The sequence below is a fragment of the Sciurus vulgaris genome (genome assembly GCF_902686455.1).
Source record: "Sciurus vulgaris genome assembly, chromosome: 15".
Lineage (NCBI taxonomy): Eukaryota > Metazoa > Chordata > Mammalia > Rodentia > Sciuridae > Sciurus > Sciurus vulgaris.
Window position 1 is genome coordinate 72,768,798 of NC_136476.1, and position 24,130 is coordinate 72,792,927.

Here is a 24,130-nt window from a genome sequence, read left to right on the forward strand (position 1 = left end):
TCTGCCCTGACGCTCTACCTCATCTCAGGCCCAGAGCAATAGAATTGACTTTCCATGGACAGAATTCCGAAATCACCAACCCATGTCAACGAAAGAGATGTAATGAAAACGTACAAACTATTTCAAAGAAGATAGAAAAAGAGGGAAAAGGAAACAATTTTTCTCCCCTAAATTATTCTGGCCAAGTATTTTAGTCACAGCAATGAAAAGCAAACACACACAATGAACTTCAGGGTGAAGAATAGCACATGGTACAGAAGTCCACTTTACATTAATAAAGGATTGATTCATCAGGAGGATGTGAAAATGCTAAAGGCTTTTGGACTTGGTAACAGAACTTAGACATACATAAAGTAAAAACTGAGAGAACTTCAGGAAAAATAGATAAGTTCACAATCATAGCTGGAGATTTCTCAATTATTATTACAAAATGAAGATGAAGATTTTCTTATTTTTAGAAGACTTAAACAACAAAATCAACCCATTTGATCTAATTGGCATGTATGGAACACTCCACTTACAAATAGCAGAATATGTATTTTTTAAAGAGGATACTGAATAAAAGGATAGACCATATTCTAGACCAAAAAAACAATCTCAACAAATTAAAAATATTTAAAGTTATAAAGTCATATAAAGTATATTCTCTGACTATAGTAGAGTCAAATTAAAAATCAATAACAAAAAATATCTGAAAAATCCCCAAGTACTTAGAAATTAAGTAATGTGCTTCCAAATATCCCGTGGGCCAAAGGGGAAAACGAAAGGGAAATTAGAAAGTATTTTGAACTGAGTGAAAATAAAAACGTAATTTAGCTTAAACTGTAGCTTAAGAGATGCTTATACAAGAAAGATCTCAAATCCATAATGCCAGCTACCAACTTAAAATTACAGAAAGAAAAAAAAAAAAAAAAAAACTGAACTAAACCCAAAACAAGTCAACAAAGGAAATAATAAAGATAGGAGTAAAACAAAAAAATCAGTGAAATAGGAAAACACTAGAGAATATAGACAAAATAGGTTGAGAAGACAGATAAATTGCATAGCCAGCCTAGATAGACTGATCAGGAATAAGAGAGATGACACAAATTACCAATGTCAAGCATAAGCATAGTATTGCTAGAAATTCAACAGATATTAAAAGAATAATAATAGAATATCACAAGCAACTTTAACCCATAAACTTGGTAACTTAGAAAAAAATAAATAACCTGAATATCTCTGTATCTATTAGAGAATTAAATTAGTAGTTTAAACAATTCTTACTGGAAAAGGTGTAGGCCCAAATGGCTTCCCTGTAAATTCGACCAGACAAGGAAGAAATACCATTAATTTTAACCAAACTTATTCATTGAGAAGATAAATTTCAGAACACTGAAATGGAGAAAACATTTCATAATTTATTTTGTGAGACCACGATGATCCCGATATAACTAAAAACACAAAAGTATTGTATGAAGACAAACACAGATCAAAATTCCTCAGGAACATTAGATGCAAAGCTCCTACACACTCATGTATAAGAAAAAAAGTAAAAAGAAGAAATCTGAGATACAGTTTTAACACATCAAATCCAAATATATATATTAAAAAGAGAATACATTGTTACCATGTGTGATTTATCACAAGAATGCAGTTTATCATGTCATTTGAAAATTCATCAGCATAATTTACCATATTAATGAACTAAGAAAGACAAAATCTATGATCATTTCAATAGACACAGAATTTCAACAACTGTTTCTAATAAAAACAAACTAAAAAACTTCTCATCAAACTAGGAATGCAAGATACATTCTCCAACATAACAAATGGCACTTACAAAAAAATTAGCTAGCATCATTCTTAATGGTGAAAGACTGAATGCTTAGAAGATTAGAAATAAGGCAAAGATACCTGTTCTTACCACTTCCATTCACGAAGACACTGAAAAACCTTGGCATAGCAATTGGGCAAGAAAAATTTTAAAAGCCATCCAAAATGAAAAGCAACAGTAACAATTGTCTGTTTGTAGACAACACAATCTTATATACAGAAAACTTTAAGAAATACTGAGCTATTCATCTCTGGAGGCATGTAAGCAGTATAGATTTTGAAAGATGTACCAAAATGATAAAGAGTAGTACTAGATGAATTTTTAAGATCTTTCAAACCCTGGATATTCTTTTTTTCTTTTTCTTTTTCTCTTTTTCAGTACTGTGGATTGAACTAAAGGGTGCTTTATCACTGAGCTATATTTATTTTTCATTTTTTATTTTGAGACAGGGTCTTGCCAGGTTGACCAGGCTGGCCTTGAACTTTTGATCCTCCTGCCCCAGCCTCCCCAGTAGCTGCAACTATAGAAATACAGGTATGGGAAACCACATCAAGCCCAAACATGGAATTTTCTATTGATATTCAAGCAGTGAGTGGAGTATGCCAAAGAAATTATAGAAAGAATGGTTACCCTGTAAGGAGAGGGAAACAACTTTGTGCTGAAAGAGTCGAGAAGTCTGCAGAAGAAGCAACATTTGAGTTTTGACATAGATGTTACATGATATTGAAGAACAAGCACTGTTTTGGGAGTGACCTAGATCTACTGTGTAATGATTGTAGGACTTTATCGGGAAAGCAAGGTTAGTAGTCATTCTTATATTACTTGGATTTTTTTTTTTAATTCTGAAAAGAGAAGCAGGCTATAGAGATGTAAAGCCTCCACATGTGTGAAACCACCATCAGATAACTTTCATTTCCCTTGGTATCTCTGGTCTGCAAATCTCTGCTGTTATAAAGTAGCATTTTACACAGGTAGACACAAAAAGACACTCACCCATTCACAGATGCTGGCAAATCTCAGCCACTTAAAAAAATAAAAGTGCAAGCAAATGAACACAAGCACACGCACACTTAAACTTATACCTGCATGTGCTCACATAGTCCTGCGGGAACACACAAGCAATAGGTACAAGGAGTCAAAAACTAGGAAAAACTAATGAGACAAAACAGGTTGCCAGTTACTGTTCCATGGCTAAGTCCTCAGTGAAAGGGATGCCTCCTCCAATCAACATCATCAAACAGGCCCCGTTAAGCCCAGTATTCCAAACACTAGCCCATGTGGCTTTTTATGCCATCCATAACCTGGGCCTTTATGACCCATTTCATATCCACAACCTCACTATAGTAATTTCTTCCTGATTTCAGAGAAAGCAAAGCAAAAAATAGCTCAGAGAGAAAAGTGAGAAAGATAGGAGAAACAAAAGGTAGAGAGAGACAAAAAGAAAAGGAAACAATAAATGAAGGCCCTTTCACTCACTCATTATTCATTCATTCCACAAATATTTGAAGGCCAGAGGTTATGGTAGGTCTAGGGAAGTCAACCTGGTTTAAAATAGACAAGTCATTTTTCCTCCTTGTGTTTATATTCTAATTAGACAGTTAATCAAGAAAGTACACTTCTTTAATTCTTTCAGTAACCCAGTCATGGTTCAGGATTAACACTGTGGGTTTAAGGAAATACCACTAGATGGATAACCTTGGGCAAGTCTCGGTTTCTTGATCCTTAAAATGGGTGTAGTAAACACCAAGCCTCTTAAAGTTGTGAGGATTCAGAGAGATGCTAAACAAAGCACTTAGCTCAGGTCCTGGCAGAGGAGGGACAGGCTCAATTAATGTTTTCTGGCTGGAAAAGAATAATTACTCAATAGAAGTCAACAGAGAGCAGGGAATGTAATCCCTCAATATGGATCACAGGTGAATGCTTAGCTTCTTGGCAGCATCAGGAATTTAGAAAAACTCAGAGGAAATATTCCGAGTAACAAGCAAATATTGCTTTTTTAAAAGTCATTTTTTGTAAACACTCCTGCATACTCGGATCACTTCCAATTCTTCCCCGAAAGAACAGTTCGTGGAGACCCATCACATCTCATTACATTACTCATACAGCTCATTAGAAAAGAAAATTCTTTGAATTTCTTCATCTCAGACGCAGAGGTAATATATTTACAGACCAAAGTTTTCAAACTTGAGACTTAGAAGTCTTCCCAAAGGTCAAATCCTCTTCAGAATCAACTAGTCCTTCCTTATATGATTTTGAAGGTCCTCCTACTCAGAGAAACCCTTTCCAACTACAACTTGCTATCTATCCTTGTTCAAAAGCATACAAAAAAATCATATATTGATGGGCACCGAAAAAAATCAGTGAATAATGACATTTCTTAATGCCTTCCCAAGTCAAATGATACCAACTCCCCAAAGACATTAGAAAATCAAGTTTCCCTCCATTGTCATATTCCAAAGAAACGAGAAGTCACGTACTTACCTGTGTAAAGGTCAGTGTCTGTGTATTCATCCACTTTCTTGTGCTGCAGAATATAATCGGAGACCTTGGTCCCAATAGCTGGCTGAACATCCACCCACTCCAAGGAGACCACAGTGCTGGAGGGCTCCACTGTTGGGGACAGCCGCAGCCTAGAGGAAATGACAGGAAAGGTTTCTTGTTTTCTAGCCAGCATATGCTGGAGTCCAAGAGTCTGCATGTGTCAAGATGAAGCAAAAGTTTCAGCCTAGATTCAGATCTTAATTCCATCCACCACCAAAACCTTGCATGGCCACAGACAATTTATTTTACTTGTTGAGGTCTCTGTTTTCTCATCCATAAAATGGAGATACAAAGAGCTGCATTTTAAGATCAATGTGGAATTTAACTAATTAATCCCTGAATACAGTATTTGCTCAAAGAAAATTGATTCGTTTTCCAATTATTGAAACTGTATTCTCAAGGATGTCTCATTTTCAAATAAATTAACAGTGACTTCAAACATAGGAGCTTTCCATCTTTCTGCCATTCCCTTCAATTCCACAATGTCTTACTCAACTGTCCAATATCCTTAAGTCCCTCAAAAGGAGACTTAGTACTGAATATTCTCTCAAAAAGAGCAGGAAGCCTGGAATGAATCCTTTTGTAAATCAATTAAAAAAACCAGAATGACTAAAGGTTCAGTTATTCTCCTGGATTGATCCTTAGAGATAATGAAGTATATGATTCCCTCATGTCACAAAATGCGGAAAATAAGGCCCAGAAAAGGGAAATGGCTTGCACAAGGTTACACAGCAAGTTGGAGACAGGACTGTAATGGTAACTCTGCTTATTCTCAGCCCAGAATCTTTCTCTTTCACACTATACCACACTGTCTCTTCAAGGACCATCTTATAATGTGATTCTTCTCATCCTATGGAGGGCATCATGGGACTCTACCTCATGATACCGGCGCCTACCCACTTCTTTGTCTTTCACGCCAATTCACCTCCGTAATCCTAGTCTTCCAATCAGGACGACCTTCCTCTACTTCCCCATGTGACATTCCTGTGTCAGGGCCTTCATGTACACCATTCATTTTATCTAAACTGTGATTCCTGCTACCTGTTAACAGCCTGGTTGACTCCTACCGTAATTAAGGCCTGTTCCGGCCTTTTCCTCCTCTCTTCCACTTACACCTCCATTATTCTCCCTGTGGACAACTCTTTGTTTTTCTTTAAAGTTTTCTTATTCAAATTTTAAAATAAGTCATATTTTCCCCTGGTATCTATCTCCTCTGCTAAACTCCCCCCTCCATAAATGTACAAAGTATGCCTTTTTGTCCATCGATATATTTATTCCCCAGTGCCCAGCACAAAACAGGTATTCAAAATTATTTGATGAACAAGTTAATAAAATGCAGTTCCTTAGGAGAGGTCCTACATTTTATCTCAGTAGCACCAATACTCACAACAGGAATTGACAAAACAGTAGCCAGTGGCCCAGCAAACCTTTCTGAGTAGCCGAGTGAAGGAAGGAATGATGGTCTAAACAGCTTCATTTAAAAATAGCACACACTGCTGGGTGTGGTGGTGTATGCCTGTAATCCCAGACACTAGGGAGGAGGAGGCAGGAGGATCTTATGTTTGTGACCAGCCTCAGCAACTTAGTGAGCTCCTTAGCAACTCAGAAAGACTATGTCTAAAAATTTTTAAAAAAATAAAAAGGATTAGGGCTGTAGCTCTGTGGCAAAGGGCCCCTGGGTTCAATACCCAGTACCAAAAAAAAAAAAAAAAAAAAAAGGAAGAAAAAAAAATAACACACTTAGATATCAGCATCTACCCCTGTGCCATGCCTCCATTCATTCAAAGGTCCCTTCTTTCCCAAAGAAGGAGGGTCCTGGAGACTTCAGGGATCTGGTTAGGCACACTGGGAACAGAACCAAGATATCCTGGGCTGTCAAAGTAAGACTGAGTCCGCGAAAGGAGGCGCCAAAGGAAGAGGGGCCATACATACGTACACCGGCTGCGGAAGGGGGCTGCAGCTGGGGAGCCCACTGGCATCAAAGGCACTGAGGTCACACCTGCACCAGTCATCGATCACGTCCCCTTTCCCTGAGCACCAGTAGGAACTCATCAGTGCATTCTTGAAAGCCTGAAAGAAAGGATGACAGAAGAGAAGATGGTGGCAGTGGAGCAGACTGAGGACAAAGGTGCTAACGCCCTGATGGCAGCTTGGAGGCCCTTAGGGCAGTCTTCCTCGGCACAGAACACCCTCTGTGCTTAAATCCCTGGTATTCTACCACTGGGTTCTCCCTTCCTGAGCAATTCCTTATCCAGGGGCCAGAATGATCATGGAGACACAATCCTAACAGCAACCACTGAGCACCTTCCCAGATCCTGAAACTCCATCTACATTCACTATTCCACATTCACAGTAACCCTGCCTTGACGGATACCATGATCATTTCCCACCAGACAAACTGGAAAACAGAGGCACACAGAAAGTCTCTTGCTGGAAGTTCACAGATGGCATGTGACAGGGCTTGGATTCTGCAAGGTGGTCTGACTCCAGAGCCTGCCCTCATAAATACCAGGCTACAATGCTTGGTCAGATGACCAAGTCGCTGCCCTGCTGAAAGCCCTCCAGAAGCCTCCCAGAGCCCTCGAGGTTCAGGCTCAACTCCTTGTTTTAGCGGCTGGTCCCCTCCCTAGTTCCTTCTCTGACCACTCATCTGACCTTTTCTGGCACGGTACTACCCACTCTCATGCAACCACGAACATTTCCACCAATGGTGAGTTTCTGTCTAAACAGGAGACAACCAACTTTTTCTATAAAGGATCGGAGAATAAATCTGTTCAGCTTGTAGCCAGGTGGTCTCTGTCACCATTACTTAACACTGCCTTTGTCGCCTGACAATGACACAGATAATTATTTAAATAAGCAGGCGCAGTTGTGTTCCTATAAAACTTTATTTACTAAGATAAGTAGCAGGCTATTTTGCATCTGAAGGCCATGTTTGGCTGACCTTTGCACTAAATGATGATCAATGTTCTATTTAATTGCAATATCCTTCATTGTCTCTCTCTCTCCCTTTTTTAATATCCTGTCCTATGCCAGGATTTTTCCCCTTCGTGTACTACAACTCACTCATTTGTTCTCAGATGAAACATCTCATTCTCTGGGAATCCCACCCTGACTTTCTTAAACTGAAGCTTGATCATGCTCCTCTTCTGGATGCTGTAATGCCGACCATTCCTGCCACATTTCCTTGCCAGTCTCATCCAAGAAGCACTCATCCCAACACAGGCAAGAACCAGGGCTCATTCCATGCACATTCTCATGGGGTTTAGCACCTTTGTCTCGTCAATATGTAGTGAATGCATGAATGAACACTGAAAAACTGATCATTAACATTCAGTTATAAAGAGAACTTGAAAGACAATAATAATAAAGCTGTTATTGTTCTTTAGTTGGGTCAAGGACAGCTGCAGGCCTCAAGTCTTTTCTTGTACTTTTTCCCCTCTCTCAGACACAGGCATGGAAGTCAAGGCTGTGGACATTTAGATTTTGTGACAGTTCTCTTTAAAGCTTAAGAATTCCAGAGAAGATGGATCTCCTTTACCAGGTGTGTGGTCCGTCAGTTCTGTGTACTTTCTTTCCTTCCATATTTTTTTTTAACTTTTTATGTACTTTTTAAATGAAAGTTGCATTCTATCTATCACCAAGGACACCTGATTACCCAGTTGTCACTTTTTCCATCCTGCATTGTTCAGAAGACTCAACTGCAGAATGTTTGTCTAACATGGGCCTGGGTTTTCCCTTCTTAACTACCCAGGATGCCAATTTGGAAGGACAATGTGTGATCAAGAATGTTATTGTGTAAGCCTCCATCACATTTCTCCCAGAGGTTTTGACAAGAAGACTCTAATTATTCATACCACGTGTTCTTACCTTTATCCTCTCCTAGGGATGAACACATTATCTAATTTTTCCTGAGTAAAGTATAGAACCCACAGAAATGAAAAAAAAATCATAAAAAGCTAATGATCATGTGGCACCCAATTACACAGTTCAAAGTACTCTAAGTAAATTTAAAACTATAATCTTCACAATAGTCCTGATAGACAGATATTATAAGCCTCATTTACAGATGAGGAAAATAGGAATCAGAGTAGTGAAGCAATTTTCCCAAGATTACACAGCAAGAAAATGGTGGAAACATAATCCCAGACAATATCTCTGTTTTTCCCAAGTACAGGTCTTTTCTGTTCAACCATGCAGACAGAGCACTGGGATTAACTAAAGTAGGGTTGCCAGATTCAGTAAATACAAAATAAAGGGTGCTCAATTAAATTTAAACTTCTGACATGTATTTTTGGTATAAAATGTTTGCATAAAAAGTGTATGGAATGGAGTTTAATATACAATGAGAACACTGTTCCTACTATGTGCCAGCACCTATGCTGGGAACAAAGTCCCTTCTCCTACCAGCGCCAGAAGGAGGTACTCTCTTGAGGACAGAAACCAGATGGTATGGCATGAGGTTATGCTGAATGTCAGACATTTTTCTCCCTCATTTGCAGGTTCCCCCTTAGTGAAATTAATGTGTACAACTGCTTATAGCTTAAGGTTCATAACATCTCCAGCCGGTGCTAAGGTCTTAATTACCATAATGGTGAAATCCAGGGCCATGAGGGAAAGTGACACAGATGGTAATATTGTGTTGGACTCCAGCAATGGAGAGAGAACATCCTGTTTTGTGTGTGTGTGTTTTTGTTTTTGCGTGTGCACGTGTGTGTGTGTGTTAGTGAGCGTGTTGTATGTCGTTTTTGTAATCAATAGGAACTTGGGCTTGTGGAAAACAAAACAAAACAGGAAATCTCTCTGGACTTTGTGAGTTTCACCATCCAGGCAGCTCTTGGGAAGAAATCCTGCCTGTGAGTCTCCGCTGGCTCTTTCCCAGAACCCTGAGGAACAGAATGGGGACTGGTGCAATGGCCAGGCAAACCTTGGAGAGAGCACAAACACACTCTGATAAAAGGCTGACATCAAACAGGGAGCCCTTGCAAGGCTGCAGAAGCCAGCACTGTGTCAGTGCGGGATCACTCTTTCCTTACGTCTTCAGCCCTTGCAACACTCCATCTAGAGTCCAACTGGATCCCAAGGGAGGAGAATCGTAAAATGTTCCAGCTTCACAAGACTCTGTCTGCAAATCATCTAATCTAATCCATTTACAGATGCAGATACAGTGGCCCAGAGAGGCTAGCGGGCTGGCTCAAGGTGATAGAGTAACTTTGTGATGGAACTACTCTATTTCTCCTGCTAATGCTCAAAAGCACCCTCTGAGATGGGTTTCCTATCCCCATTTACAGATGAACTTGGAGAAGGGAGGAACTTGATGAAAGTTCATTGGAATTCTGGCACCCTTGACCTTCCTAGGTCACAGTTAAATGCTAAGATTTCACCCCAAATATCCTTTCTCAGTTTCTCAGCTTTGGGTCATATGCTTGTGTGTGTGTGTGTGTGTGTGTGTGTGTGTGTGTGTGTGTGTGTGTGTTTTCTCAGAGGAAAACAGAACCTTTTGCTGGAGGTACTATTGACTCCTAGCTTTTGAGGAAGTGGAGGGACCTAAAAAATAAATCTACTTAGTACAAGGGCTCCATTTGCACGGTCATTGGTTTTCATAACAAAGGTTTACATTTCCAGAACTTGTAAATGCTTCCAACTTCTAGCTAATTAGTTAGCAAACCAAGTTGGTTAGGAGGAGAAAACAGCCACAAAAATGTTAAGCAATCAAAATAAACTAGGATTTATTCCTGCCTCTATTGTTACTTTCCTATTTGAACTTGCACAAGTGATTCTTCTTTCTGAGACTTAATCCCCATCTGCAAAATGAAGGGGGAAAAGATATAGTTTTGAAGTTTCAATAAATTCAATAAACATTCACCAAACTTCTTACTCCTGGTCATGCGCAGTCTGAAAGCAAAGAAAGGGAAGGAACAAGACCCCGTGGCTAACTTCAAAGGACTCAGTTTAATGGTAAAGACACACAAAGAATTAAAATTACTATGGTTTGAATGCTGTGAAGAAATACACCCAGGAGACTGTGGGAATACAAAGGAAGGGGCCCTTCTGGCTCTAAAAATTATGACAATATCTCAGGAATCTTAAGCTTTAGATATCCTGTATTTGATTAAGATATTTGGGGCCATCTACATAGGACATCACTAAGCCCGTGAACTAAATTCCATACTCCATACTTCCAATGACTGTAGGTTTTACTCTAAAAATTAGTCTCATGTGCTGATACCAAGTCAGTTATTTTTGATATTCAGATGGATATGGTCTGCAAGATTCCAAAAAGTGTTCACTCTAAGCCTCATAGACTTTGTTATCTCCACCAGACTAATAAGCTTGGTCATATGGCTGCCTGATCCATACCAAATAAGGAGGGGAAAGGCTTTCTAAAGACAAAATAATCTATTATCTTTTGATCCCCTGGCTCCATCTCAGGGCTCTACATAGTACCTAACATGAAACATAAGTCAGTCAATATTTGTTGAATTGACTTAAAAGTTCATATAGAACGCTGAATGAAACAACCCAATTTATAAATGTTAAAAGCTAAGACAATGTGTACACGTGTGTACGTTTGTGTTCTTCTCGTTCCCCAAGATTACTTATATCATCCATATCTATTTGGTGCTTCTAGAAGTCTTGGCTCCTCCCTCTATCTGAAAACAAACCTTCCTTCCCTGGAATCCTTACTATCTCTGGTGAACGTTAGTAATGCTTCTTCTATAGGAAATATCCATGACCTCTGCACTGGACTCCCCGCCCCAATATCACCAACTCCAGAACATCCTCTCGCAGCTTTCTAAAACACCACTGCTTCTTCTATCTTCTTATTTGAACCTCTTCAAACTTTCCACTACCTTCCTCAGCTGGTGTCTCTTCTCCCATCTTCTCCCCACTGCTCCACTCTATGATCCAGAACACTCTCAATTGCTTATGCTAGTGCACTTGTTTCTTATCCATGCATATTTTTTTCATGCTGTGTCTTTGGTACAAAACACCCTACCCCCACTTCTTCCTTCTTGCTGAACTTCAGAAAATATTCCCTGCCACCAGGACCTTGCTATACCTGTAGAGATTTCTTTTTTCTCTCCCTCTTTTCTCCTCTCACTCAATTTTTACAGATTACACATTTCCTTGCAATTTTCTTGTTTATGTGTCCTTCTCACCTATCAGACAGTGAACTCTTCTAAGTCAAGGTCAGATATATGAATCACTCTGTGAACACATAATAGGTTCCAAAAATAGGTGTTAAACTTCATGGATGTGGAATAGGATGCTGTGACACAGATTAAACTTGTATTTTATTATTATTATTATTATTTTTTGCTGTTCTAGTCTTCTAGCAAGAGATGACAGAACTGTAATTGATCACCATAAAAAGACCAATTTACACTGACAGCATCGAAATGGGGAAGGGGTGGATAATGGAAGAAGAATTCCTTTTGGAGACAACTGGGATTAGTGCCTGAAGGGGTGTAGATTGAGCACTTTTTTCCCAAGAAGCGATTGAAGGTATAAAATAAGAAAGCTTTTAGGGCCAAGGAAAAAAGGGGAGGAAAGGACAGTGGTTGATGTCCCTGATTTGTAGGGACACTAATTGCCGAACCCATGTTGACCATAAGTTTAGTTGATCAGGAGGATAAAGATTGCTGAACATAGGAAGGATTGAAGAGGGAATCAGCAGAATCTGCATAGGAGCATAAATACTTGCTTATAGCCACCCTGGAACTCTGGGATAGGATCTCCCCAGGCCATCTGACACTGAGGCATCGACACACCCTCTCATCATGGCTGCAGGAGATTCCAATCATTCATTTCTCTAGTAGCTACAGAAGATAAGAGAAAGGGAGCTAGGAACAGAATAAGACATGTCCTGTCCTCTGATAATGAGGAGGTTAACCGGTCATTCCGTTAAAATCAATGACTGCATAATTAAGTAGCATGTGCAAGAACACATTTAGCGAAGTGGGTAGTGTTACTTAACTTTAGTATTCTTATTCCCAAACGAAGCATGAAGGTAGGTGTGCTGAGTCACTTCAATGATTATTTAAAATAGGTTGCAACTAATGATTATTTAAAGGAGTAATGACAGAAGGGAAATAGAAACCTTCAACTACATACATATCTAGAAGAGCTTTGGTGTGCACAAAAGCATTTTCACTGATATAGATCTCATAATGATGTAGGCATATCGTTATACATTTGTCAGAATTCACAGAATGTACAGTGCCAAGGGAACTCTAAAATTAATTATGGATTTTTGAAAGGTGATGATGTAACAGTGCAGACTTATCAACTATAACAAACATACTACTCTGGTGGTATGTTGATAGTGGGTACAGCTGTGGGTATATGTGGATAAGGGATATATTGAGATTTTCTATGAGGTCTGCTCAATTGTGCTGGGAAACTAAAACTGTTCTTTAAAAAGTCAATTTTATGTCCTGCCAGACAACATCTGTTCCATAGAGGAGTTCACAAATACTGTTCATAGCTTGACAAAGAAAGGAGTGAAATGAAGAGAAGAGACAACTCTTAATCCTTTCCTAATTATAGGTCTATTGCTTTTCAACCTTGGGCTAAGATCAAATGTAGGGTCTAATTCTAGACCTGTGGTAGGGCATCTGCCTACTAACTTCTGAAAGCTTCTTGACAACCTGTAGATGCAGCAGCTCTCAACAGCTCCAGAAAATCATAAGAGAGAAGCAAATAAAAGGTCCAAGAAGGTACTGGCCCCGATCACATAACACAATACAGAAAAGGTCTACTTGAGACTCCAGCTTCAAATTCCAATCTTTACCTCTGGCCTCCTTCAGCCCATCTCTTCCCTTCAGTCTCAGTTCCCCCCATTCAGTGAAGAAATACCAACTGGCAAAGACCCATTTCCTATATAAGAAATTGTGTAACTCAATCTACGACTCTATAAATCACAGAAATGACACCTAATTTCCGCTGTCAGGATAAACTTCACTTTTCAAGCCATTCTCCCCTGAATGATGAGAGTCCAACAGAACAACTCCTTAATCTAGATGACAGAATAAGACATTTAGAGCCAGCCAAGCCCCCTTCCTGCAACACTTACCTCTGCTAATGAAAAAATATTAGAGAAATAAATATACATCCCACCGAGACACTTTCATGGGGCTCTGTCAGCTGTTTCATAAGATGTACAGAGGCAAGATGATAGGGTATGTTCAATGATCCTCAGGCAAGAAGCTGTTCTTCTTGTCAATTATTCTCATATTTCAGCTCTCATCCGTCTCATGAAGAGGATGGAGTACTAGATTTTAAAGCATTAAAAATAACACTGCATTTTTTGAGCATTTTTATATGCTAGACACAGCGTTCAGTGCTTGCCATATAGGAAGTCATTTAATTTGCACAGTCACACTATGAATTGGGTACTCCTACTGTTGCCATTATGTAGGAAGTAAGACTGAAGACCCAGGGAGCTTGAAGTCCTCTTTAGTCACATAGTCACTATTTAGTAGGGTTAAATCCAAACTCACATTTCATAAATTCCGAAACCTAGATGTTTAACCCTGTGGTAAGTTGTTGGCTAGGCTAAATTGTCTCCTTACAACTCTTTTTTTTTTTGGAACCAGGGATTAAACCCAGGGGTGCTTCACCACTGAGCAACATCTCCAGCCCTTTGTTATGTTTTATTTAGAGAGAGTCTTGCTATGTTGCTTACAGCCTCTCTAAGGTCCTGAGGCTGACTTTGAACTTGCAATCCTCCTGCCTCAGCCCCCAAAGCTGCTGGGATTAAAGGTGTGCATCCCTGCATTGGGCCTCCATTCAACCCTAAAAAAGTTGAAATTTAAAAAGTATGAGGTGCCTCTGATCAGGTAACTTGATCACTATCACAAATCCAGAATGATTTGGAATCAGGATTCAAACACATCTTATTTAGAACACAATCCCCTTCTGTGTCTATTCTTTTTTCCTAAATATTAAGGAAAGGTGGTAATTGAGGAGCATTCTCAGAAGGGGACAGCATGATTGGTTTCATTAGCCTTGCTCTGATGACTCCCAACCCCTTATTGGCCAGAACAATATCCCAAAATATGTTACCAGGAATCTCAGTTCAGTGAGACATTAATTGACTTTGAGTTCAACAAAATTGGGGTGGAAGGTCAGGGTCATTTCTGTGATCAGATATATTTGGAGTAGACTACATTAAATAAAACTAAATAGATTATTCTACATAGGACTTGGGAGCTGCTAACATGTTAACAGTCCCTGGGAAGTCCTGAGAAGGTAATGTATCAAATGCAGCATTCAACAAACATACTTGTCCATGGAACTTTGACTTTGATTGTGGTTCTAATGACATGTGGGGATGTGGAACTCTTCTTCAAGTTCTGCAAGTCTAGATTGTAGGTCAACACAAAACCTTCCACTAGCCAGGAGCTGCCCAGGAAAGAGAGCTCATCCCAGTTCTGTCATTAAATGTTCAATCTCAGCCATGTCAGTCTTCTCTGGACCTCAATTATCTTACATATACAATGAGAATACTGTACACTCTTATTTCTAAGGGCCTAACCTTCTGGTATCACCATGAGTGCAAGAACATGTGTAGCTATGGTTTCCAGACCAGACCCGGGGTTTCCTTGATTATGTGAGCCCACCATGATTCTGGTCACAGATTCTGCCACATCCTACTCAACTACTATAAGCCATTTGGACACCTTTGTGCTGATGTCAAGTCCCCCAAGTCTTTGGCCCTTATTTCTCCTTCCTACTTTACTTCTTCCCATTGTCCATTTAGCATTCCAAGCACCAGGCATGCTTCTCACTTCTTCTAGATTTTTAATGCTACTTCCTCTCCGTGAAACACCCTCCCTCTGACAATTTTCCTCCATTATTAATCCATGAACAACTCTCAGCTTAAAGACCACCTCTTCTGGGCAACATTCCCTGATTCCCTAAAGCTGGGGCAGACACTTCCCATTGTAATGCACCTTCTCCTTCCTCTTCCTGTAACCAAATTTTTTTACTGTCTTATACTTCATTGTCTAATTGCTTATCCATCTTTCCTAATAGACTGTGTACATGTTGAGTTTGGGGGCCCTGTTTTGCTTACTGTTCAATCTCTCATTCCTGATATAATGTTGGGTTCAGTAGTTGATTAACCGATTGGTCTATGATAAATTAACTAATATCAAGAATCCTAATACTGTCATACCTCTCCCTGTCACTTTGTCTTAGCTTGGAAAACATCTCAGTCTAGCTTTGGGATAATTCTGTGCTCTTAAGTTCTGCCTCATTCCTACTGGATGCTTCCTTTCCTCCTGCAAAGAGCCCAGGAACTCTGAGATAAAGTTCTTGGCTTAAAAACCTTCCACATCCTCCAATAGAATATGGAAGCATTTTTCAAACTTTGTGTTACAAAATACACTGAATAACAAGAGACAAATGCAAAATTTCTCTGAACACATTTTTTTCTTAAATATTTATACAAACTACACGTTCTACTCTACAATAGATGGATTTTTTAAAAAATATAAACAACAGAATTTTTTCACAAAATGACTCTCATGGAGAAGTCCCTGGGCCTTGTTTCATCAATGACCTGAAGTGCCTGATTCAGATTCAGATTCCCAGGCTGAACTCAGACCCTCTAAATCACAATATTAGGACAGACAGTCCAGAATCTATGATTTAACAAACTCCTAGGAAAGTCTTATGTAATAAATACTAAGTTTGAGTATCTCTTATCTTTTTATCCTGTGGCTTTGGGTATGTGTTGGTACTTCATAATGTATCTCCCTGGGTTTGGGCACTCCAGTTTGAATATTTAAAAACCTATAGGATGTTAACAGCTATTTCACAAGCATCAGATATCAGAGTTTAGTTTGGTGGTTATATCTGAACTAAATAACCCTGCTGCTTTGAACAAGGCTAGTTGGACCACAGGTGGTTAACTAATACGACCAGGACCAATCATAAATTTTCTTGGTAATTTAGACTGACATGCTCTTTGGTCTTTCTGAGGGTTTGAAATGGTATTAGATAAAAGTTTGGCTAGGTTAGGCATGACATTTAGTTATGTACCTTGAAGCCAGAAAAGATGGTGTGAGTCAGGGGAGAATGAGGAAGAAAGAGAGGGGGAGGTAGGAGAGAGAGACAGAGAGAGCACAAGGCAGCCCAAGTACAGAGAGAAACGGACTCCAGAATTATTGCTGAGAATGTAGCTTGTCTGTACTCTCTCCTTGAGTTACCTACTATCATTGTAATAACTTCCCCTTTTTGAGAAAGTTTCAATCAGTTTCTGTTTCTTAGCATTAGAAAAGATTTGACAAGTATAAATATTAGGCCTCTTGGCTTGACACAGGGCCCTTCACAGTGATACCAGTCTCTGTACCCTCAGTCCCACTACCATAATCTGTCCCCGTTCTGTTTACCGGATACCTTGAATCACTAGTGCTGGACCAGGCGGGCAACAAAATTTTATGCCCTCGTGTCTTCATACATGGATTCTCTTAGCCTATGATATCTTTCCTTCGTCCTACCTCTGATCAAATCAAACTCATTCTTTAAGACTCCCCACCACAACTATAATCTCCAGAAACAAACACTTCCCGAATTTCCCAGGAGAACTGAAGTCACCCACCATACTTTGGACAACACATTTGTTAGTGACCTTACTACAGTTTATTGAATTGTTTGTTTTCCTTTTCCCATGAGTTCTTTACCTTACAGTATCAGAAATTCTTTGTGTGAAGCATGACCCAAGGTAGGTGCTCAATAAATGCTTATTGTATGAAAAGTGTTGAACGGATGGATGGTACAGTCTGAGGAATAGAAGACTGGGAGCTCCTAGGGTGTCTATCTATGTGATCCTAATAGACCTACTCAGTCATTAGGGCAATAGATTTTGCTTACTTTGTTCTAAACTATCTCCAGACCATTTGTCCTGCCTGTCACTGAACTGATAGCAATTGTGAAAGTGATGAATAGCAGACCAATTATGAGCAATAGGAAACATCAGTTATAACTCCAGGGAGAAGATGCAGCCATATCAGTAGCCTCATCCATCTAACTGTGAGTCATCTTCCCAAGGCATCTTGCCCTGTGACCTTGAACTGCCAAGGGTTTCTTAGCTTTAGACAAATCCAAGTTCTTCAGAGGAGAGCTCCTCCTCCCAGCCTGTCTCCTACAAGGCGTTGCTCCTGGCCTATTCACTCCTGGAAGGGGAAAACTGGATGGAACTCATCAATTTTCCCAAAGGAAAGTCCTTAGCCAAGGATCCCAACCACACCCAATAGACAAGACCTGTCTTCTAAGGCCTGCTATCCTTTGACAGATAGTAACTCCTCTCCCTTGTGGTGAGAACATCTGGAGATGAGAGGCGGATGGAAAGGTTTCATGTGGAGGATTTGTCCAAGACCGTGGAGTTTACATTGCTAAATGCTAGCTTAAGTTAATGGCAAGTTTCTGAGTGAAGAACTAGACAATTTCCCTTTTGTGGTCACTGGTGAGCTCATTTTTCCAGTATGCTCATGTTCCCTTAGGAAGCGTCTGAGGGAAGAAGCCTCTCTGCCTGATTGGGCTTCCATGGATGAGGCTTTGAATGGAGGCAAGGAGAGAAAATTCAGAGGATAACAGAGGGTGTGCTCAATCTAGACCTGTACTGGGCTTACCTTGGCCTTTGAAAGGGAGGCTTGAAAATGTACCTGTGGGGCTGGGGATTTAGCTCAGTTGGTAGAGTGCTTGCCTTGCAAACATGAGGCCCTGGGTTCAATCCTCAGTACCACAAAAAAAAAAAAAAAAAAAAAAAAAAAAAAAGAAAAAGAAAAGAAAATGTACCTGTGGAAGTTATGAAAGGGGAGCTTCATTATAACCTTTCCATCATGGCAAATTGAATTCCGAGAAGTCTAAATCATTTAATCCAGAATAAGATTCTACACATGCTGGAGGACCAGCAGGATACAGAGGTTAAGAGTATGGTATTGAACAAGTAGGTGCAAACCCTAGTGTTATCACTATGCTACAAGTTAATAGTAGTGACTCCAGCTCTCTAAATGTTAAAGTACTTCACTTGCTGCATGTTAAATGGGAATATATTAAAATATACCTCAATAAGAACTGCTATAAGTATCATTTTTAAAGTGCCTAAAAGAATGTCAGATATAGACCCATATCCACACACATTCATATATTTGATATAAAATGAATTTTAACTAAGTCCTGAATGTGAAGATTCTCTAAACGAAAGTAAATTTATAAATATAACAATAAAAGTTAGGCATGTTTACTTATGTCATAAGAGAGTCTGAACAAATCTACACTTATCTAGAATTATTGTATTCTTTTTAATATTTTATGTTGAAATTTAAAAAAAAAAAAACCTGTCACTGGAACCAACTATCCAAGATACTATATTTGCCTTTGGGGCAGTGTGACTTTCCTTGTGGCCTGAAGGCAAGGCAGCTAGTATTTATTTATTTGATCAGAAACAAGAGCAGAAGACAGGAGAAGCAAAAAAAAGGAAAGGGGAAAATGAGTGGGAAGGTAATGAGCAAAAAGGAAGAGGAAAGAAACTGTTACTAATATTTATCAATATTTATCAAGTTTTTAATTATACAAGGCATTGCTAAATGCTTTACATGCATAATTTTATTGAACAATAACTCTAGTGTTAAGTACCATTAGCATTCCCATGGAGATCCTCAGCAAATAAGTTATATCCCCATAGTATACAGTAAGAGGAGAACTTGAATCTCCACCTATTCTGATTTCTGTACATCATCTTATGTAATATCTAGAATCACTCTATGAAGCAGGTCCTCATATTATTCCCATCTTCCAGGTAAGAAAAGAGAGCTATAGTAGACTGTGGTATATGTAGTGACATCCAACAGGTAAGCAGGAAATTAGAATTCAAACCTAGATCTGGTCTATGACATCCCACTAACCCCTCACAAAAGTATGTCTACCTTGAATATAACTAATACCCTCAATAAATAAAAAGGTAAATAAACTAATTTATGGTTTTATCTATATCTATGTACATAGCTATATCTTCATACCTATATCTTCATCTATATCTACATACCTCTGTCTTAATCTCCATTCAAAATGGGTATCTGCACATATGAGAAATAACAACCAGGGAAACATTGTGAAGGAATGGGAAGAGCCTTACTAACACGTCTCCCCCACGCCCAAGAAGCTACCATGCTTCCACTTAATGATCCTCCCTCTGATGTTTTTTAAGAGAACCAATAACTTCCCCTACCATAGAAAAGATCTTGTTGGAAAACAAGTTAAATTTGAAGGAACCAAGTCCAAGCTATTTTGAGAGTGGATATATGCTGCCTAAAAAAGGGTTAACAACAGGGGTTTGAATTGCATTAATAGAGGGTCTTTAGCATGCTATTCTCCAACTCCATCCATTTACTGGCAAATGCGTTAAGCGAAATAAGCCAAGCCCAAAAAACCAAAGGCTGAATGTTTTTGCTGATATGCAGATGCTAATTCACAATAAGGGGTGGGGGGGTAGGGAAGAATAGAGTTACTTTATATTAGACAGAGGAAAGTGAAGGGAGGGGAGGGGGTACGGTGGTAGGATGGATCATCGAGTGAAACAGCATTACTACGTCAGGTACATATATGACTGCATGATCCTTGTGATCCTACAACATGTACAGTCAGAAAAATGAGAAATTACATTTGATTTATGTATGATTTATCAAAATATATAAATGCATTCTCCTGTCACATACAATTAATTAGAACAAATAAAAAATCATAAAATAAAATATAGAGGGTATTGAGTTTTCAGTCAAAAACTTCAACTGGACTACAACAGAATCTAGCTTCCACTAGGCTGAAAATGACTAAGACATGAGAATGAAGTTTTAGCAAGGAAAGACCAAAAAGAGAATAGTGGCAGGAGGGACTCTAGAATCTAAGGAATGCTATTCGATGATAGAAGAGGCTTTCCCGTGTTAAAGTGTAGGAAAAGGAGCTGATGACAATGGAAGCTTTGTAGCTTCCATGCTGAGACAAAGGCAGTGGAACCAGAAAATTAGAGGATTATATACTGGCTCTATAACTCACAGGCTATGAGAGATTTCTCCTCCTAAGTTTCAGTCTCTTTTCTTTTTAGAAAAGAAGTTGTGTTTTAAATATCTGCTACATTCACAACAATAAAGAAAAAAGCCATTATGACCAAGGACAAAATCAAAAGTCTAAAAGCAAGAGACTTAGCTTCTATTCTGAATTCCCTAAGCAATTAAAGCAGTCTCTGTGTGTTCCAGCCTCTCTCTCAATAAATCATATATACAAATCAAGAAGGACTTAAATATACTAGAGTTCTTTCAGGGGCTACAATCAGAATGATCGAGATAAGAATGAATCTACTAGTGTTGGAACAATGGTGTCTCCTCTAAAATTCATGCTGAAAGTTAATTACCAATGCAGCAATAGTAAGAGGTGTGGCCTCTGAGAAGTGATTATGAGGACTCTGTCCTCATGAATGGGATTAATACTCTTAGGAAAGGGCTCGAGGTGGAAGGAAGCACTCTCTTGCCTGTCCATTCTTTCCACCATGGAAGGACACAGTGTCCCCTCCAGATGATGTAGCAACAGGTGCCATCTTGGAAGCAGAGAGCAGCCCTCACCAGACACCAATCCTGCTGGCACCTTGATCCTGGATTTCCCAGCCTCCGGGACCAAATGGAAATAAATTTCTGTTCTTTATAAATTGTCCGGTCTTGGACATTTTGGTATAGCAGCAAACAGTCTAAGACAGAGTCTAAGTGAAAACTTAGACTCGTGATGAAAAACTGTTGAGAGAACCAGGAATAGTCAGCAGGGGAGAAGAAATGTTCTACTGAGACCTAACATGATTTCACATACCTGAAAGCCTGTCATTTAGAACCAGGAAACAAAACTTTTACTGAGTTTCTTTTATGTGTCAGACAGTATTATTAAGTACCTTATATGGATTATCTGAGTTAATTTTCAAAACAATTCTATAAGCAGACATTACTAATGAGAAAACAAAAGCTTAAAGACCAAAGTGTGCAAAATGCCCAAAGGCACACAAATTTTGCAGCCAAGTTGATATTTCAATCCTCATTTCTTTGATTCCAGAACATATGCCCTGCCTACTAAGTCAAGAGCTAAGACTTGCTCATTAGAGTGTTGATGGATGGGACTAGAAACAACAAGGGAAGAAAATGTATAGGAAAATATTTTGATTTGACATAAAAAAGGATGTCATAGTAATGAAGGAAGAAGCTACTTAGGGGTCACAGAGCAAGTCATTCTTAGAAGTATTCAAACACATGCTCTTGGAGAGTAGAAAAGAATCAAGTCACAGGTGAGCGTATCCCTTCTATGCTTTTCTTCCTTATGGACATGTATGTGATCATAAAATAAAATAGTTAAATGTAGAGATGGAGGAGAAAGGGGAGCAACAGGAAGCAAAGAAGGAAGATAAGACAAGTAGGAGTTTGTCTTAGCATATACCATGCACCAGGCATGCAGCTGAACATGGTATCACCCAACTCATTTAACACAACAACCTTCGAAATTAGGATATATTATTACTAAGCTTATATCACATCTGAGAGAATTAAGGTTAAGAGTCCCTTGCCAAAAGTCACATTGGAAAAAGAATAACCACGATTGACAGATTTGACCTGCATCATAAATAAATAAACTCTTAACTGCTAGAGTAGAAAGCACAAGTTCTTCTATGTGATCCCTTTGGTCTATAGGCCTATCAATTCTGACTGTGCAGATTGTTAAAAAAAAAAAAATGATAATAATCAAGTCTGGCCAAGCTTGTAGGCCTAACTACCAAATTGCAAGAAACATGGGGCCAGAAGAGCATGCTAAATCACACAAGCAGGATTCAATCACAATGAGCAGAATCCAGGCTCTGGGGATTTTAGTGAATAAACAACTCAAGTTTATCACTGTGATATCCCAAGAAATAAAAAAGAGAAGGAGGGAGGGACCTATAGATTAAGAGACCTACTTAACAGACAAACATGACATTTGAATCTTATTTATACCACACTTGGAACAAATAAACGGGTACCAAAGACATAAGCCAATCTGTTATACATGAATGGTGACTGGATGTTTAATACAGAGAAATTACTGTTAATTTGAAAAGTTTGGTCATAGGATAGAGCCTAATTTTTGTGTTTAACTTTTAGACATGTAAACTTCAATATTTATGTATACAATTATATAATGTTTGAGATATTTGCTGAAAATTGCCAGGGTGGAGGGGAAGTGGAGGAGAGAGCATTTGATGCAGCCTTGGCATGAACTGATCATTGACAAAAGTAGGTAACGGGAACAGAGAGATTCATCATGCTGTTCCATCTATGCTATGCTTTTTTAAACAAAATTACTTTAAGGGTGGGTAGCAGACCCTAGAATTTAACAGTGCTCCCTAAAATGATATAATTCGGAGACAAAGCTAAAACCAAATAGAAATAAATGACCCATGAAGAAATCATATTTCTTATAGTCTTCCCCTCCTCTCTAGATATGAATTTATGGCAGGGAACCCTTCTGCTCAGAGAAATCGGGAATGGTGAGCTCTTTTGACCAAGAAGCCACCACACAGACTAACTGTTTGTGAAATGGTACAAACTTATGTTGTTTTCAACTGCATATGCCTGATAAATTTTGAGGAAAGTCTGGAATGAGTTTTTTCTTCTTTTTTAAAATTTTTTAAAATTTCTTTTATTTTTTTCTTCTTAGATTAGAAAGAAATAGAGAGTGAGTTGGATTGTTGGTGAATTCTCCACGCCTTTAGCATCACTGCTGACCAAAGCTGCCTAATGACCCAAGAAGAGGTCTCTGTGAACAGGGCTAAGTTCCAACACTGACGGAGCCTGCAGCTCGCTCTGTTCCTGGAAGCCCAGCACTGCCCTGGCGGAGCAATCTTCACATGTCGCCCTCAGATAAATGATGCTGTTGGAAGGAAAGAGGGCATGAGGGACAACTGCAAAAGGAAATCCAGACTTGGCTCTGATATTTGCTGGCCCTGTGTGGCTTCAAGGGATGGCTGCTTATGCTCTCTCAGACTATGACTCCTTATCTATAAAATGAAGGTAAATATTGTTAGCTTTGCACTGATGAGAGGATTAGAGGAGTCAGTGTAGGTGAAAGCCCCGTGTGAGCATGCCCACGCAGGCTGGTGCCCTTTGCACTCTCTTCATTTATTGCTACTTAAATATATTCATTGAATTTCTAGCATGTGCCAGGTACGGCATGATAAGCTGTTAGTGCAATGCGGGGCAAAATCTGGTCCAGTCTCTGATCTCATGAGGTTTACCTCCTAATTTTACTAGAAAATATTTTGACTCAATGTGAGGAAAAGCCTTTTCTCACCAGGGAAACAGGATGCTCAGAAGTCACTGAGCAAACAAGCCACTTGAAAACTGGAAATGTTCACAAACTCTACCATCTCTTGCAAGGTGTGGAAGGAAGGAATCAAAAAATAGACTAGAGTTGAACCAAATGCCTACATAATCCCTTCTGTCCCTGAAGTCACTAACTCTCTTTCTCATACCCATGGTTGTGATCGCAAAGTAAAATAACAAAAGATAGAGGAGGAGATGCAGACATTAATCAAACAATTACAAAAAAGCATAAGTAGAAAATAGAATAACTGCTATAGAAGAAAATTGAAGAGAATTGAGAAAATAAGTGAACAGATAAACACACAGGAGGATTTTCAAATCTAGAAGCCTCGGAAATCTGATGAGGGAATCTTGCTAAGGGGAAAGAGGGAAG

General features: G+C 39.1%; 1 protein-coding gene across 4 annotated transcripts in view; it reads right to left on the reverse strand.

Moving 5' to 3' along the window:
• ASTN2 (astrotactin 2) overlaps positions 1-24,130 on the reverse strand; it is an 883,413-nt gene that overhangs the window by 143,073 nt on the left and 716,210 nt on the right. For all 4 annotated transcript variants that reach the window (XM_079113408.1, XM_079113407.1, XM_079113406.1 and 1 more), the window contains 2 exons: positions 6,294-6,427; positions 4,298-4,446 (listed from right to left, as the gene is read on the reverse strand). In XM_079113408.1, the coding sequence (XP_078969534.1) occupies positions 4,298-4,446; positions 6,294-6,427 (283 nt within the window). The remainder of the gene's footprint in view (positions 1-4,297; positions 4,447-6,293; positions 6,428-24,130) is intronic.